This window comes from Castanea sativa, chromosome 1 (assembly GCF_040712315.1).
Source record: "Castanea sativa cultivar Marrone di Chiusa Pesio chromosome 1, ASM4071231v1".
In the NCBI taxonomy this organism is placed as follows: domain Eukaryota; kingdom Viridiplantae; phylum Streptophyta; class Magnoliopsida; order Fagales; family Fagaceae; genus Castanea; species Castanea sativa.
Genome location: NC_134013.1, coordinates 59,226,914 through 59,244,481, shown reverse-complemented (window position 1 = coordinate 59,244,481; position 17,568 = coordinate 59,226,914). Strand labels below are relative to the sequence as shown.

Here is a 17,568-nt window from a genome sequence, read left to right as displayed (position 1 = left end):
TTGAGCTTGTTCCCCTAAAGCTAGAGCTACACTTTGATCATGTAGTAAAGGATAAAATGAAGGTTATGAGGAATACTTTCAAACTTATAAGGGAATCATATATATATTTTTTGAAGTAGGTGAGAATGAAATGAGAGCTTACTGTTGAAAGTATGTGAGAGTTCCAAATGAATGAGTACAAAAAATAGAAGAGAGTTTTTAAAAAACACTAGTTCATTGACTTCTGGTGAAAGATGGGGTTCACACTTCAAAGGAGAGTTGAATAATTCTCTGTCCTCATAAAAAGGAATATTTTTGAGACTATGGCTTGGAGTATTCCGACCTCAATTTCTTAGGGAAGGCCTATGTGATTAATATAAAGATCTGGTGTGTATTTATCACTGTTTTAATTAAGGCTAAACAATTACATTAGAAGAACTATCTAGTGATTTGGATGAATTATTCTTGATTTAGTTTAATAAAATTACTTACCTTTTTCTCAACAAAAAAGAAAAAAGAAAAAAAAAAAAAAATATATATATATATATATATATATATATATATATATCATTCCCTAATTGAAAAAAAAAAATCATTTTTTTCGAAGCTTTTAATTAATGGAGAGTTGGGACAACGCATCCAAATAATATCAGCTTGATAATATACTGAACTTGGTTAATAATATATTTTTATTGGATATCAAAATTAAAGAGTTTGATATTGAGCTCAAAATTAATCAGACAGCGCTCAAGTTTTTATTACACAAACTTTTGTGTAACAGGATACGTGTAGAAGTGTAATTAGCTTTGTTCAAATGTATAGATTCATGATATGATGTGTTGCAGGCTTGCAGCATAAGACTTTTTGGCCTTCTAATTAATGAAATGCCATTGCATCAGCATTAGAGTTTGGTAGTGGCGTCCTCATCACCTGTCATCAACCAAAAGTTCTTTGTATTCATATGTGTGCCTCTGCATGTGAGTAGAGATAAATTAACAAAGAGGTCCAAGAACAAAAATTTGAAATTACAGTAACGACGAGCAAAGAAGAAAAATTCGAAATTCTATATTAATTATCATCTCTCTTTTTATTTTTTGTGTAAATGTCTTGACTTTTTGCTGAGTGGACGCTTGCCTAAACGTTCCCTTAGAGAACAAAGAATATGTTTGATTTTATTTATTTATTCTAATGGACATTGTACTTTGGATAAACAATAAAGTATAGGACACAAAAAGAAATTATATATATACTAGGATAGCATACTATATAATGGTTGAATAATAAAAAGATAAAATACCTTTTGTACATTGTTTTTTGACCATGTTTTCAATTTGGTCTTCAAGTTTGTATAACTTCATTTTGGTCCTAATATTTTTAAACTTGCCATCATTTCAGCTCATATTGTCATGGCATATATAGAAAACGCAATTTTAAGCTAGCTTTGAAGACCATTAATCATGTAGGCTTTTTTGTGAGTTAGATGATAGCAAGGTGTAAGACTAAATTGTTGTATTTGACGATGTATCCATATAACTTCATGTATGTTATAGCTTAATAAGAAGTTACATGTCTTTAAAACATTGGTTAATGGAGAAGTAAGAGCCTGTTTGGTTTTGTATAAAAAGAAAAAAAGAAAAAAAGAAAAAAAGAAAAAAGCTTGTTTGGTTTAGAGAAGTTTTGAGTGATATGATTCAAAACTCATAACTGAGTTATCAAAACACATGGGACCCACACAAAATTTTTTATTTGGCTTGGTTTTCAACTCTTGTTTCCATCAATCAATTCTCTGATTTTTGAGTGATGAGTTTTGAAAACTGAAAACACCTAAAAGGTGTTTTCAGTTTCCAAAACTCAGTTTTCAATGACATTTTTGTAATTAAACCCAAGTTTGAGCCGCAATGTTTGACTTTTTTTTTTTGGAAGCAAAACCAGCCGCATGCCCAGCCGCATATCTTGACTTTTTATTTTTTTTTTTTAATTTTTTTTTTTTAAACAAAGTAATGGCAGAACTGAGTGATGAGTGCCAAACGGGTGGGGGTTTGAGAAATTGGGATATTCTAAGTAATGAATGATGAGTGATGACAAATTACAAACTAAACAAGCCCTAAGTTTCCAAAGTAACTCTAACTTTGATGCGAAAGTGGAGGTTATGTGTACAAGGAATTTGGTCCCCTCTCTACTGATAAAAGAGACATTCAGCTATACCATCACATTCACTGTATAGTTAAAGAGAAAAAAAATGTCAAGAGAGAGAAACTAATTCTATAATAATTAAGTGTCTTTTATGCTAAGACTTGATCTTAAGAAAATTTCAGTAATGAATCAAATTAATCTTTATAATTGATTTGTGTAGTTGTGAAATCATGACAATTCAAGATCCTAGAATTTATTTTATGGTTGTTTATAATCTAACAATATAAAGAAAACATTTACAGAAGGATCAAAATGACAGCAAGTTCAAAAATACAATGACCGAAATGAAATAAAAAATTGAGGACCAAATTGAAAATATGGTCAAAATATACGGACCAAAAAGGTATCCAATAAAAATAGTATTAGTAGTTCATACATGTAAAAAAATTTTATATCAATCACAATTTATCGCTTTATCTAGTTTTGAAAACTTTTGGATCTCTAGTATTGCTCTTAGACAAATGAAATGTCATATAGAAATTTAAGGTGTTTATCCTTGTGATATGAGTGATTGTACAAATATTAAGAAAAACTTTTCTAATGATTGACGTGAACAAGAATTATAAATATTGTTAGAATAATTTAGAATATTTCAATAAATGTGGAAATCATGATTTTATATAATTTCATGGACTACTGTAGTTTTGTAATACCATGGGTTACTGTGGTTTCAAGGTTGTCAGGTCAAATCATATTAACTTTTTCTCATTTTATCTTACTTCTACTGGTTCTCAATTTACTATCTACGTTACTCTACCTTCTTTCTCTTTAGTTTTAACATGGTGTCAAAACTAAATTATTTGTTATGTATCAACCTTCGACACTTCTACTATCAACATCAAAGCTCACACCTGGAAATCTATATCCATAGGGACATACCCACACTCCTAATATCTCCATTTGAGTCCTCTCAAAATTATTGTCTCAGTGTCTCACATGCGGTTAGAGCCCTCACTCTAGTTTTATCCTAATGACACTCTCCATGCTCCGCACAATACACATGTTGGATAGGTGCCTACTTCCGCTCTCGTGCTAGAGTTCTTTTGCATTTTTTATGTGCATCACAGCCAGCCTTCATGGGCTTCTTCCTTTTAGACTATGATCTTTTTTAGAGGTTTCTTAGTGGTCCCAATTAATTCAATGGGCATTGAAGACTTTTTTTTCAAACTCAAATTTTTGTAAGGTTTAACTTACCTCTATTATTTTTTTATTTAAAATCTCTCTTTGTTTTAATGAGAGATTGTCATGTCATCTACAAACTAAAACCACTAATTAAATAAAAGGTATAGATTAAAATTAACTACCACTTATCATTGTATATTTAAAATAAAATGAAATATTTAGTTTAAAAAGTATTGGAGGTAAGTCAAACCTATTTTTATAAAACCTTAACATTGAGTTTGAGGGAAACATTAAATATATTAAGATATTTCCATAAATGTGTAAACTATGGTTTTATAAAATTGATAGGCCAAAAACGTATTGACCCCTTGTGATAGATTAAATTGATTAATTAGCCAAGTTATTAATTAATCAAATTAACATGCAAACGCGTGGTAGCACAAACAAATCACCAATAAACTAAAGTATGCAGCAGAAAATAAATGACACGGTGATTTGTTTACGAATAGGGAAAACCTACACGGCAAAAACCCCACCGGATGAATTTAAGGTCACCACTCCCGAAACTCCACTATTATCACAATAAGCAGTTACAAGTAAATGAATCTCCAGTACCTTACCAACCTATAGTTGAACCCTTACCCCAATACCCAATTGGACTTGTTCTGTAGTGACAGTTTCTCCTTTTGATGCACGGCTCCCAAGTACGTGACTAACCAATTGCGCGGATTCCAGTACGTAACTTCAATCACCAACTAGAGAAGATTGTTGGCTGCAAAGTTCTTCAATTCATCCACACGATGAAGATCACGAAGATGCTTGGTTACAAAACCCTACGGTGTAAAGACACAGCAACTTTTTCACAAGAGATATGAACTAGGGCAAGAACTTCATCTCAAGTCACAATTTGTATGAATAAGGATTTCTCAATGTTTGTGCAACTTGCCACACTTTGACGGCCCTTAAAATAATCCTTTTATATGTCTAGGGTTAGGAGAAAAGAAGACCCAAAAACACATCCAAGGATTAGAATCAAAACAGAACTAGAAATCTGTTTTTCTTAAATCTTGACAGCTACAGGTGTCGAGGTGCTATTGAGCAGCTGTTGAGCCTCGGGGCTAGACCAGCTTCTTAAAACTCGATAGATGCAGCTGTCGAGCTTTAATGAAGAGCACTTCTAAACTTGTTTCTTGGACAGACTTGCATGACTTTAACACTTGATCTTGAAACCTTGTTTCTTGAAGCATTAACCTCATCCTAAATCTATCAAATTACAAGTAAAGTGCGTTTAAAAAAAAAGATTAGCCAATTACATAAATAATGAATGACATATGTTCTAAACAAGTGAAACACATATATCCTAACAAAAATATCATAGGCTATCATGCTTTTGCAATACCATGGATTACTATGGTTTTAGAGTTATCAACTAAGTATACCTAATGTATTCATATATTCCTTATACGGGGTTCTTTGTAACACAAATCATCGTAAAAAAAATTTAGTCGTTTAGACTTTTTGCTTTTTCTAAGGATGTAAACCGCCATGCCGAGCCATGTTTACCATTTCTTATATATTTGCTCTCTCAGTTTACAATTTACATCACTCTATGTTCTTTCTTTATAATTTTTAACAAATATAGGGCCAGTTATCCCAAACCTAGTGCCTCTGACTTCTGAGAATGTAAGACGCACCCTTCTTCAATGTCTCCCTTGTGTTATTTGATCTGGATTTTCTTCAAAGAAATAAGAGTATGTTGTAAACATTATAGAGCAAAATAATATTATTTGAATTACACTGTAAATTCTAAAATAATATGATGAATCAAAGCTCATATACAATGCATCAAGCAATATTCACTCAATTAAAACAAAATCGATTGTCATAATCAGTTGATGTACGTTCCGCCTACCCACAATCGAACTCCTTGTTCCTTTCCACGAAGCTGCCTGGAAGCTGGCCATCAAAACCCCTTTATTTGTCACAAATTTTAGTTTTATAATATCAATTATATATGCATACACTACCTAATTCATGTTCAATAGTGACAATTAGCATTTTGGTAAACTCTTTATAACAATAAAACAAAATGCTAATGACAAAATTCTCTCATGGTGGACAATCCGATGTATGGCAGATCAGATTCAGAATAATAGGCCACGGCTTGATTAATGATACCCAAGAGTAAAAATATAGAAACAATTTTACTATCTCCCTTGATTTGTCTTTGTTAATGATGACAAGCACCATGGATTCAATTAAGCCGCAGCAAAGGCTCATTGCCCGGACGGTATTTTACAATCGCATCGTTTCATATCTGCAAGGACTATGTTCTCCTATCAAAAATAAAAAGACTATGTTCTCCTTTATATAAGCAACCTTTGAAGCATAAATTAGATTCTTGAATATAAAATACGGAATATTTAATATTAACAAAAAAAGGGACAGAAATGTGAAGAAATAGCATTTATAGTGGGTAAAATATTAACTCAGTACAATATATTTGTTTTTGTTACAAAGGAAACCACAAATATATAAAACCCAAAAAATTTCAATCTCAAATCAAGATGATTTGCCTCTCTCTCTCTCTCTCTCTCTCTCAACCCGAATGAATCATCGGATGTATATAACCTAGTTTCTCTTCTTGGTTTTTCTCTCTTTGCTTTGTCTCTCCATTGTCCATGATCTTTTTCAGAGATGGGGAGCTATTTATAGGAGGGACAAACCCATTCCATTGGAAAAAAGGGGGAATGGTGGTGATATCCCTGTCAAATTGACCACGCTTTATGAAAGTGGGAGGAGGGGTCATATACCTAATTTGTCATCCCAACTGCTGAGATGGTCATTCACTATTTAATGCTGGATGCAGGTCACTAGTCAATAGTGATAAATGCAAAGATGACAACTTCCTTTACCCTTAAGTTATTTTGTTTTTTAATGGATATTGCAGCTAGGGCTATCCAGCAACCCGTTAGACCCTATCCACCCGCTCGATCCAATCTGACCCGAAGACCCATGGGCAGATTCGAATCCAGACGGGTCGAATGTGGGTCTGATAAGTTTAAAAATCGGTTTAACAGGTCGGTTTTAGGTCTCTTGAATTCTAACACATTCAAACCAACCCGACCACCCATAATTTTAAAATGAATCTTTTACTTGGTACCTTCTAAGTCTTTCTAGTTCTACGCTGAACACACCTTAGCCCTCAGCCCTTAACCCTCAACCTCTTTCTCAAAAACAAAATACAAGCCTAAAACTTGTTAGTTTTAGAAACTCTCTCTCTCTCTCTCTCTCTTTGATCGCTCACTTTGATATCTCTCACAAATCCTTAACTCACGCCTTCTTACTACCGCCGTCTCCCGTCGCTGATTTGTGCTCTATTGCCGCCCCTAACCCTAGCCTTCATAATGCCACCGTCGTCGAGTTGGACCTATTGCTGCCGTCACTGACTCAAAGGTCAACTTGAAACTCCACATCATGATGAATCCTTCCTTTAATCTACTTGAAATCTCCTCTAATCTTTGCAGTCTATGGGTTAGTAAAAACAAAATATTGTTTTTTTTTTTTTTAAATGTACTGATTTTGTGGATGTGGTGATGGCGGGGGAAGGAATGGTGGTGGTGGTGGTGTGGGTTTAGTCTTATCTCCCTCTTTTTCATTTCAATCGCATGGATCTGTTGTTTTTTACTTGGTTTGTGTTATTTGGATTTTGATTTCTTTTTTGTTGTTTGGGTTTTGATTTCTTTGTTCTGGGTTTTGATTTCTTTGTTCTGTGTTTTCTTTCTAAGCTATTTGTTCTGGGTTTTAATTTGTATCTTGTTGTGATTTAGACCCGAAGTCACTCAATGGTTCCGTCTTGTTCAACCGATGACCCGTGCCACCGAGTCTGACCTGAACTTTTGGTCGGCCGCGGGTCCATATTTCGGTCACCCGATTCATTCGGGTCGGATGCAAGTCAACTCCAAACCCGATTTGATGTAACCCGTGGACAGCCCTAATTGCAACTTTGCATAATCTAGAGATACATCAAATGGATGTCAGAATTGCATTCCTGAATGATGAATTAAATAGGGATATCTATATGGAGCAATTAGACAAATTCATTGCTCCTAAATAAGAAAAGAAGAAAAGAAAATTTGTGGGCTTGTTAAATCTCTGTGTGGATTAAAGCAAGCTCCAAAGCAATGATAAGAAATATTTGATAATGTAATAATGTCAAATGGGTTTAGAATAAATGAATATGACAAATGTGTATATGTTAAGGATACCACAAATGGCTATATCATTAGGGCATCTCCAACAGCTTCTCCATATTTTTGTACTGTTTGGACAATGAACAATGACATTTAACTTTTACTTACCTACTTTTTTAAATACATCTTCTAACAGATTCTCTATTATTTCTCTATATCATTTAAATATTATTTATTCTTTCATTATTTATTCATTTTTTAACAACTATATTTTTCAATGAGAAGTTTTACGTCCACAACATTTTTGGCAATACTTTCACAACAAAATTTATGTAAAAAGTTGTTACTAGTTCTAATTTGAACTCACCACTGAAATTATTTTTTTACTCATCAATATTAATTAATAACAATCTGTTACTTAACATTTATTGTGAAAATATTGTGGCAACATTTCTCAATTAGGATTTTTTATTTTTTTATATTATTTTTCCTTTATTTCTTTTCATTTTCATCCATACATTTCATTTCTTTTTTTCTTTTTCCTGTTTTTCTCCTTTGCACACATGTCCAGTGTCCTATCTCTATCCTCCCTTCTTTTATTTTCTGATCTCCCTCATTCAAGAACATTCCAGCGAATCCAACTCTCATTCTCTCTTTCTTTCTCTAGCTCTCTCTTTATCTTTATCTTTTTTTACTTGATTACAGAACATTCACTAGTTCTCTCTGTGATAAGAAAAGAAATAAAATAGGCATAGAGAGAAATAACAAGAGAGATGGGTCACTGTGCCGTCACTCATCTTCGTCCCCAACGCAATCCAAATGGGTCAGATGGCCTCTATCTTTTGTCTTCTTCTTCTTCTTCTTTTGTTATGATTTGATTAATTTTAAAATTGCGTTTTTGAGTTTGAATTCTGATAATTTGATTATGCTTGAGTTTAGAGGCGCTTGAGAGAAAGATTGTTGTGTTTGCAGCCGTTGAGTTTGTAACTGTGAGAGGAGAGAGAAAGAATTGTTTTTTATTGAAATGTATGAATTTTTTAAGTAGAAAAATTCATTTGGAGTTGCTACAGTGTTCTCTAAATCAAGAGAATGACTGTAGCAACTTCAAAAAAATATTTGGAAAAATTTTGCATATAGAGAATCAGTTGGAGCTAGTTTTTTGGGCTTACTCTCCAAAATATAGATTTAGCTAATCTATTGGAGATGCTTTTATGTGCTATTATTTTGATGATATGCTCATTATAGGTAGTATGGGAGTGCATGGGTTGGGTTGAGGAGATTTTTTGACCCAACCCACCATGGTGGGTTAAAAAAAAATCTAACCTAACCCATCACAGGAGTTCAACCCAATTCAACCCAACCTACATAGATCGAGTTGAGTTGAACCCATGAGTCGGACAATTTTTTTTTACTATTATTATTAAATTGAGCAAAAGAATATATATCCCACTTGCCACCTGAATTGATAAACAAAATATGCATGAACTAATTTTCTAACTCAGTTATAAACAAAATATATTCAACTGAGTATATAAACAAAATATACATAAACTAGTATTCAACTCAGTTCTAGACAAATAGGAGTAGAGTGAGAGATTGAGAGTGGGAGGCAGTAGAGAGAAAAATAAGATTGTTAAGATTTGCAAGGTAATTGAGTTTTATATAGGAAGGGACGAATAGGAGAAAAAATTAAATAAAAAAATTATTAATTATATAATATATTTTTAAATATATATAATTTAAAATTTAAAAATATAGGTGGATTGAATCGAATTAGGCAGGTTTATGATTGTTATGACCCGAACTTAACTCAACCCACTATTAAAAAAATTTGCATAACCCAACCCAACTCACCAACCCTTAAAAACTTACCCAACCCAACGGGTTGGTGAGTTGGCCACACACCCGTACTAGGTAGCAATAATTATATTGTTAAAAATTCACCAAAACAAGGTTGATAGGTAAGTTTGACATTAAAGAATTAGATGGTGTAGATATGCTACTAAGAATGAAGATTTCAAGAACATCTAATGAACTTTTCTCAATCACACTGTATTAAGTACTCAACAAATTCAGGACATATGATTAAAATCCTACGAGAACACATGTAGATGTAAATCTATATCTAACACAAAATAATGGCAAAGGTATATCTCAATTTAGAGTGTTCTTGTATTCTTGGATAATTATCAATCCAATGTACATAAGCTAGGTAGGTACATAAGTAACCAAGGGGTAGACCACTAGAACTCAATAGTTAGGGTACTAAGATATTTGATATACACTCTAAACTATAAATTGTATTACACCAGTTATCTAGATGTACTTAAAAGGATATAGTGTTGCTAATTGGATATCCAACTCAAAATACATATATTTCACAACATTTTAGAGTTAGTATTTCATTAAATGGTTAAACATGAAAGACGTTTACTGATTAGATTACCAACAAAAATGAATAGTAGGGCCAATATGAAAATGGAATCAAATATGAAAGGCTAAAATCAAAATTTTGAAACTTAAGGACTAAAATAAAAACCTCAAACTTTAAGAACCAATAATTTACTTCAGTCAGTTGAAAAACACCTAGCCAAACAAGATTTTTTAAATGCATCTCACTACCTATTGTATTTAGAACACCAAACATATTTTTAAGATGGGCGACCCAGCAGGTCCTTGATGCAACAATGGACCCAAAAAATATCCTTCTGTTAGCGGCTGAGAAGATGGAAGCCAAGGATCATATAATAGCGAACTTAGTTATACCTCTCAGAATATCAACTTTTGTCCAACCTGTTAATGCAAATTATCATACAAGTCTTCTCTACGCTGCTATCCGGTAGGCATGAGGAAATATTAACAAGAGTTGAAATCAAAAACTCTGGAACCCCACTACATAATTACAAAAACCACCTTCTTCAGTTCACGCAAAAATTATAGTCAAAACCCTATGAACACTAAAGAGACTCCTGTTTAGCTTCTGCAAGATATACAAGATCCCACGCCAGACACTAAACTCTTTTTAGCAGCAATAATCAATATCCACAGGCAAACGGTCAGATACTCATGTTGACAGGCAACAACAAAGCCAGGCATCGATGAATTTCATAAACCACCCTCAACAATCAACATTACCAACCAGAGGGTCAGTTTGCACCTGGCGTACAAACTGTCCTTTCACTCGAGGACGTTGCTCTGCCAGTCTTTTTCGGCTGTGATATCGGACCTGAGCAAGAAGATTTACATTAAATTCAAGTTAGTGTGTGATTTTAGTATTTTCAACACAAGCAACTAAAAGTGTGTGCATCATTCTTAGCAGATGAGCCATGATGGGTCTCTGAAACTAGGTTCATGGGATCTGTGTAAGGACTTAATTGGAGCTTCAAAGTTAGTTGAAACCACTAATGCAGCTTAATACAGGATCAAGAATCACGGTCATAACTGTTAGAAGAATACATTCATGACTATGCATAGAACAGAAAAGGAATTGGGGTAGCAGCATGTATTCTGGATGGAGAAAGCAAACACATAGCTGCATTGGAGCAGACATCAATTTCTGCATAAAACTGGAATACAGGAGATCATGAATCCAACATCAGATGAATCAAATATAGAAAGAAGTTAGTACCTTTTTGTCATAGCACCGATCTTTTCGCTTCAGTCGGAACTTTGTGAGAGCTGCTTCTCTCTGGCTAGAGCGAGAAGAGTCCAGTCCTCTAGATCCATCATGAATAAAGTGACCGCTTTCACTCAAACTCTCAGGGGCAGTGGCATTCTCATCTCCCCTAGTGGAGCTGTTCCCATATGCAACACCATTAATATGATCCACAGCACCATTGCATAAACTACTAGTAGTTGTCTGACCAGCAGCTGAAGAACCATGTCTATGTTCCTCCACAGGCTCCAAATCATTCTCCTCATGCTCAGCTTTGTCAGCTTGGTGAATGGAATTGTTGGTAGTCTCATTTGAGCGGTGATAAACTTGTTCTGAGCTGTGAATTTCAGGATTCGATTGAACCAATGTACTTGAAATGAGGGGAGACTGATCTTGCTGGCAGGTTGATTTGGGACTCCACACAGGGGGTAGACCAGGTTGACTATGAAACATGGATGGAAACAAATGCCCGTAGCCGGCACATATATTATCATACCTTACCCCTGGGACAGGAATCATCCCGAGCTGATGACTTGGAAACTGTAGCTCAGCTTGTCCAGATTGACCAATGGGCAAACTCGTGATATTTTCCTGACTATTACTCAATGTGGCATCATGCTGAGGAAAAGTACCATTGGTACGTCCAGAGAGTTCATTGGATGATGGTTCATGGGCTTCACTTGCATCCTCCTTGGCTTTGGTACAATTGCTGGACAGTATTGGGAGAAGGGGTTGCAGCATCTTACCACTATTATACCTGCAGAAGAATAATTAGTTTGATCAGGAATTCAGTGATGAGACTTTGACAGTGTATAGCTCATTAGTTTGAAACATAATGTTAGTGCTAAACTTACCATTTTAAAGCAGTTTTTAGACTTTTAATCTGAGATCTCAAAAATTTATGAAATATTCATATTATTAGTAGCTTAGTAGCTGATTATTAGAGTTTGTAAAATCTTAAAATCCAATATTCAACCTTATCACCTGATCCTGAATATCATTTCAACAATTTTAGATAGGATCCCATTTTAACATCCTTGCTACTACTACTCCAGACTATCACAACCAACTCTATCATCACCTCCATTGCTATTGCCATAACCACAACACCAACAACTAATCTATAACTTTGGTGAACATTATCAGAAATTCATAATTATAAGTGAAAGAAAAGTATTTTAACCAAAAAGAAATAAAATATTTTTGTTAAAAAAGAAAAAAGAAAAGAAAGAATAATAGAAGATAATTGGGCTTTCTTTCCTCTCAATTAACCTTTAAGAAAGAAAATCAACTCTATCTTAAATTTTTCCCTGACCTCAGTAACTCACCATGAAAAAGCAGACCCATTAGAGTGATTCAGCATATGCCTTCCATCAGTCCCTTGATAATTTGAAGTACTCATGCAAGTTCTTCTCAAAGAAAGCTCCAAATGTGGATCAAATTCTAACTTACTTGTGCCTCCATCAGTATAATTAGAGTTCCCAGCATTGCACTTATTGTGATTATCAAATGTGCCAATCAAGTCAATAGCACCACTAGAAGGTTCAAACAATTCATCATTGCAGCCATGAATCTCACTAGCAATATTAGCATTGCCTCTTTTACTTTCTGCTGGCGCACCCTCATTTTGACTCATTGGTTTAGCACAAGCATTTTCCTTCAATCTCAATGCAGTTGAGTCATCAGCTTCTCCGAAGGGCACAACCTCTGATCCCAATCTATTTGATGTTTCTGCAGTAAGTAGCTTGTCAGATTTCCCCATTGTTAATATTAATTCCAGGGGAGCATTTTTTTAATGTTGAAAAAGGAAGACAGGAAAACAAGATAATATGACAGACCTTCATTTTCACTCTCAGGCGTAATCGATTCGTTATCCAACTTATTACACCCCCCATGCCTGTCCATATGACTATTGCTCAAATTTGATGTACTCCCACATTTCATCTGTGAAAGACCCTGCATATTTTGCATGTATGCACTCTCAGCTTCCAAGTAAGGTGTTGTACAAGAGCTCTGCACAAGAGGCTGTAAAACATGCAGTCTCTATGTAAACTTCATGAAGCCAACCTACTATGGAAAAAGAAACTTTTCCCAAGCTACAAGTGGCCTTGCATATGCTTGTTCCATGGATCATGGATACTCTAATCTAACAACTTATATATTTTCATGTTAACTGTACAATCTGTGGGAGTTTACAAACAAAAGGAAAGGGGGAAAACAGTTGATGGTTAGCTAGTCGGAATGGTAATTCTTAATACTTTCTTTAGTTGTAGCACACTCAAAGGATGCTGACATCCAAGAAAGTTCTAAATGCGAACATAAATGTGTATATTTATTAACTGAAAACAATATTTCCCTCACAATGCACAGCATACATATTACAATGCTTTATTATTATTATTATTAATTTTTTTTAAGAATGACTACAACACGAAAAGGTACTTACTTGGGCATCACTCCCTTTCTCACTGCATTCGATATTTTTCTGCGTATAAACATAACAATCACTTGAATGATTGCTTGCTGCATTATTTTCAGAAGAGGCTTCAATTTTTTGACAAACATATCCACCACCAGTCAGCTGTAAAAAAATGAATTAAATAAAAAAAATTATATAATTTATAAGTTGATTTGTATGCCACAATAAAACAAAGAAACAGAACGAATCCAAAAATATTAAGCAAAGTAAAAAATTGTAGAAACATACAGTTTGCCTTCTCCATACATGCTGCCAAAGGTTCCTTAGCTCATTCTTCCGGACAGGCTTTATGAGAAAGTCAGCTGCACCTTTTAACATGCATTTCAATACCGTGGTAATTGCATCATTCGAAGACATCACTGTATTACCATGAGAACAGATGTTAATAAACTTAGCTTCATACATGATTCAAAATGAAGATAACAAAAGTCTAGTCAATCTAACATACTTATGACAGGAATGTTTTTGCAAACGTCATGCTCCATGATTAAAGTAAGAAGTGCAAATCCGGATATTGATGGAAGCTCCACTTCGGTTAATACAAGATCTATGTTATGGGGTCTCCCCTTTAACGTCTCCCATGCCTTCAATCCATCAGAAACTGCTGCAACTGTTTGAAAAAAAAAAATAGAGTTTATGTTAAATTTCAAAACAGTGACCTGTTGAAAGTGAAGATCTCATATCTTCAACAAACTTTGCTACATGATTCCAAGTAAAAGCAGTTGATAAACAAAAGCCAATAATTTTAGAGAAGTGGGTCAAGACAGTATGTAATCTACTGATTCATACTTCCATTTAAGATATGTTGGTGTTTATTTGCAAACCCCACATTGCTATGACACCATTCACTTAGGTACAATAAGAAGAAGGATCACTTAACCTATGTACCACAAAATGTGCATAAAAAGTTTACTAAGCGCGCTACACGCGAACGCTAACTGTACATAAGCAAATAAGCTAGCTAACGCCCTAAGTAGTCACTTAATCATTACTAGTCACTAAGCCATGGGTAGAGTTATAAGTTAAGCACAATAAACACTAACCATCTAAATTTAGCTACAAACCCCCCCTTCCACAATTATCTAGCCTCTTCAAATCTTCATAATTATGGTGAAAAAAAAAATTGAATATATATATATATTTTTTTTGGGTGGTGAAAGAAAATGAAAAACAGAAAACGAAATCGGCAAAAGAGTGAAAGAAGTGACCTTTGTAACTGCATTTGCGGAGGAGCGCGGCGATAATTTGTCGAGTAGAATCGTCAGCTTCGACCAGCAGAATCCTCAGCGCCACCCTCGGAGGCGCCACCTCATTTCTTCGCCTCTCCTCCGTCTCCATCTCCATCTCCATCTCCCCCTCTTCCTCACCACTCACCACCACTTCTTCTTCACGCATCCTCATACAAACAAAAACCCTAATTTCTCACAGTTTCTCAACAAATATAATAATAATAACACTACCAACAAGACTGTAGCAATGCGAGGAAGCGAGGAAGCAAAGTGAACAAAGTGAAAGCAAAGAAAAAATAGTTATACTACTAAAATCTAGCAACTCTATCTAGAAAAATAAAAATATCTGAAATGAAATAAATAAATAAAACGAGGCTTCGAATATTGGGGGGATGGGATTAAATCAGAGCCGCGAAAACCGGGAAAAATATCTTAGGAGAGAGAGAGAGAGAGAGAGAGAGAGTCAGATCAAAAGGTTGGCCGTCATTGGCCTTCGGGTAGTTGCGGCTGACGTGGCTCTCTCTGCGCCACGGTTTTTTGATTTTTCCCTTGTGACTCAAGTTTTTTAGATAAGTGGTGCTGATCTGCTCTGCTCGATTTTGCTTCACTGTTTTTGGGCCCACCCTGGAGGACACGTGGTGGGGGCACACTGGGGATTTGCCAACTTTATTTTGGGGATGGATATTTTTTCTTTACTACGTGCCACGTCCACTTTCTTACACATTCCATTGTCTATCTCATGGTGAGGAGTGTTACACGTAGACCTTTCAACAGAATCTTTGCATCTTTCCTTTGTGGTCTTGAATTGCCAGCTTTCTTTTCCCCCCTTTTTTTATAGTATGTTTGTGGTGAGTTTTCTTATCTCCTTATTTTAATTTTTAAAAAACATTTCATTCTCTAGCCTCACACGTCATATTATTATAAGGAGAAATTTCTTGAGGGTTTGAATTCAGATCTAAGAACTACTTAACTAACTCATTAGAATTAAAAATGGTTCAAATAGCAATTATTCATTGTTCTCATTTAAATTTGAAATTATTTTTTTAATATGAGGTGTTAAGTTTACAATATTTTTATAATATTTTCACAACAAATGATAGGTAATTTATTATTGAGAGGTACTACGTCCACAACATTTTTACAACATTTTTACAACAAATCATAGGTGGTTAGTTGTTATTGGTTCAAATTTGAACCTAACACTAAGATTATTTTTTTGCCCCAACAATAACAACTAGTAACATCCTGCCACTTAGGATTTGTTGTAAAAATGTTGTAAAAATATTGTGGACATATCATTTCTCTTATTATTATTGGTTCAAATTTGAACCTAACACTAAGATTACTTTTTTGCCCTAACAATAACAACCAGTAACAATTTGCCATTTAGAATTTGTTGTAAAAATATTGTAAAAATGTTGTTGACATATTATTTCTCTTTTTTAATTGTTATCCGTAAAAAATATGAGCATTCATTATCTCAACAATTTATAAAAAAAATTTGTAATTATAGTATTTTTTATTGTCTGATATTTATTAATCATGTTGGAATCATTTCAATATGTTGTGAAATGTTTATCTAAAAAAAATGTGAATGTGAAATTAAGTGCGTCATTAATTGCCTTCTTATGTAATAGAAAAAAAAAGAAGTTATATAATAGTTTTTTAATTAAATTAAATATATAATTATTAATTTTTCTTCTTGAAATAGTAATATTAAATTTAATTATTCTTTAAAAAAATTTAAAAAGAAAATTGTAACTCTATTAAAGAATATCAGCGGCTAAGATTACAGCATCAAAAAATGATTATATTGTTTGCGACAAGTTTTACTTTATCCCGTATTTTAGTTTTGGCTCACAAAAATCAAAATTCTTGTTTCCTTAAAAAAAAATCTTCTCGTTTGGTTATTGGCCATTGATCGCGTGGGCCCCACGTGTATGGGTGGCTCGAAACACTCATTGACGACGAGTTGTACAATTCTTCCACAACCAGGACATATATACATGTATTATATTCTTAGCTTGTTACCCAAAAGAAAAGAAAAATAAGTAAAGGTTTAATTTATGCTATTCTTAATGAAAATGAGTAAAATGCACGCCACTCCTGGTTCATCTTTCAATGGAGTCAATCATTTTAAAGTTCAAGCACCTATCTTAAAATATGAAAGTTTGACAAATATCTTCTTTTTATGTTTATATCTGTAGTACAATATTAAACATCGTTAAGACTAATTCATCATTTAGGATCTGTTTGGATAGAACTTAGTGTTGAAAACTGAAAATACTGTAGCAAAATAATTTTTAAATGTGTAAATAGTGCCGTGAAACCCATTTTTAATGAAAAAGTTGTTGAAAAGTAGAGTTGTGGGACCCGTGAATAGTGCACAAATGCACTGTTCACTACTAAAAAGTCAGCAATATGCGGCTGAACCAAAAAAAAAAAAAAACTAAAAACACGGGGCTTCAAAACGCAATGTGAAAACGTTGAATCCAAACAGGCAATTAGAGTCCTAATAATTAAGTGTAATAATTGCTCATTATATATGTGGGGAGTAAAAGGACCCAAGTGGGCATATGGGCCTTTGGACTGTAGCATGGAGGGCCGACCTGCTCCAGAGTTAAGAATTTGTTAACTCTACGAATTGGCCCATACGCCGAGGTTCCGAGGATACAGCCGAGGGCAAGCTTCTCCTCGGACAGATCCAAGGGAACTCAG

General features: G+C 34.1%; 1 protein-coding gene across 2 annotated transcripts; it reads right to left on the bottom strand.

Annotated features, from left to right (window-relative positions):
* Positions 1–10,227: 10,227 nt before the first annotated feature.
* Positions 10,228–15,224, bottom strand: LOC142621767 (two-component response regulator-like APRR9). Of its 2 annotated transcripts, none has more exons than XM_075795123.1 (8): positions 14,830–15,224; positions 14,070–14,231; positions 13,850–13,980; positions 13,589–13,723; positions 12,981–13,098; positions 12,471–12,873; positions 11,116–11,899; positions 10,228–10,713 (listed from the first exon to the last, which is right to left on the bottom strand). In XM_075795123.1, the coding sequence occupies exons 1-8, from the start codon at positions 15,020–15,022 to the stop codon at positions 10,606–10,608; spliced, it is 2,034 nt and encodes a 677-aa protein (XP_075651238.1). In that variant the 5' UTR covers positions 15,023–15,224; the 3' UTR covers positions 10,228–10,605. The 2 variants fall into 2 exon arrangements, with proteins under 2 accessions (XP_075651238.1, XP_075651237.1); XM_075795122.1 differs by having other exon boundaries at positions 12,981–13,167; positions 14,830–15,179.
* Positions 15,225–17,568: the final 2,344 nt, after the last annotated feature.

Bases quoted from the DNA above. Each gene is read 5' to 3' on its own strand.
- LOC142621767 (XM_075795122.1), bottom strand. From the start codon at position 15,022: ATGAGGATGCGTGAAGAAGAAGTGGTGGTGAGTGGTGAGGAAGAGGGG. The intron at 13,168-13,588 runs GTAAGTACCTTT...CATGTTTTACAG, and splicing joins AGAAAGGGAGTGATGCCCAA to CCTCTTGTGCAGAGCTCTTG. The intron at 11,900-12,470 runs GTGAGTTACTGA...ATTCTTCTGCAG, and splicing joins AATGGGTCTGCTTTTTCATG to GTATAATAGTGGTAAGATGC.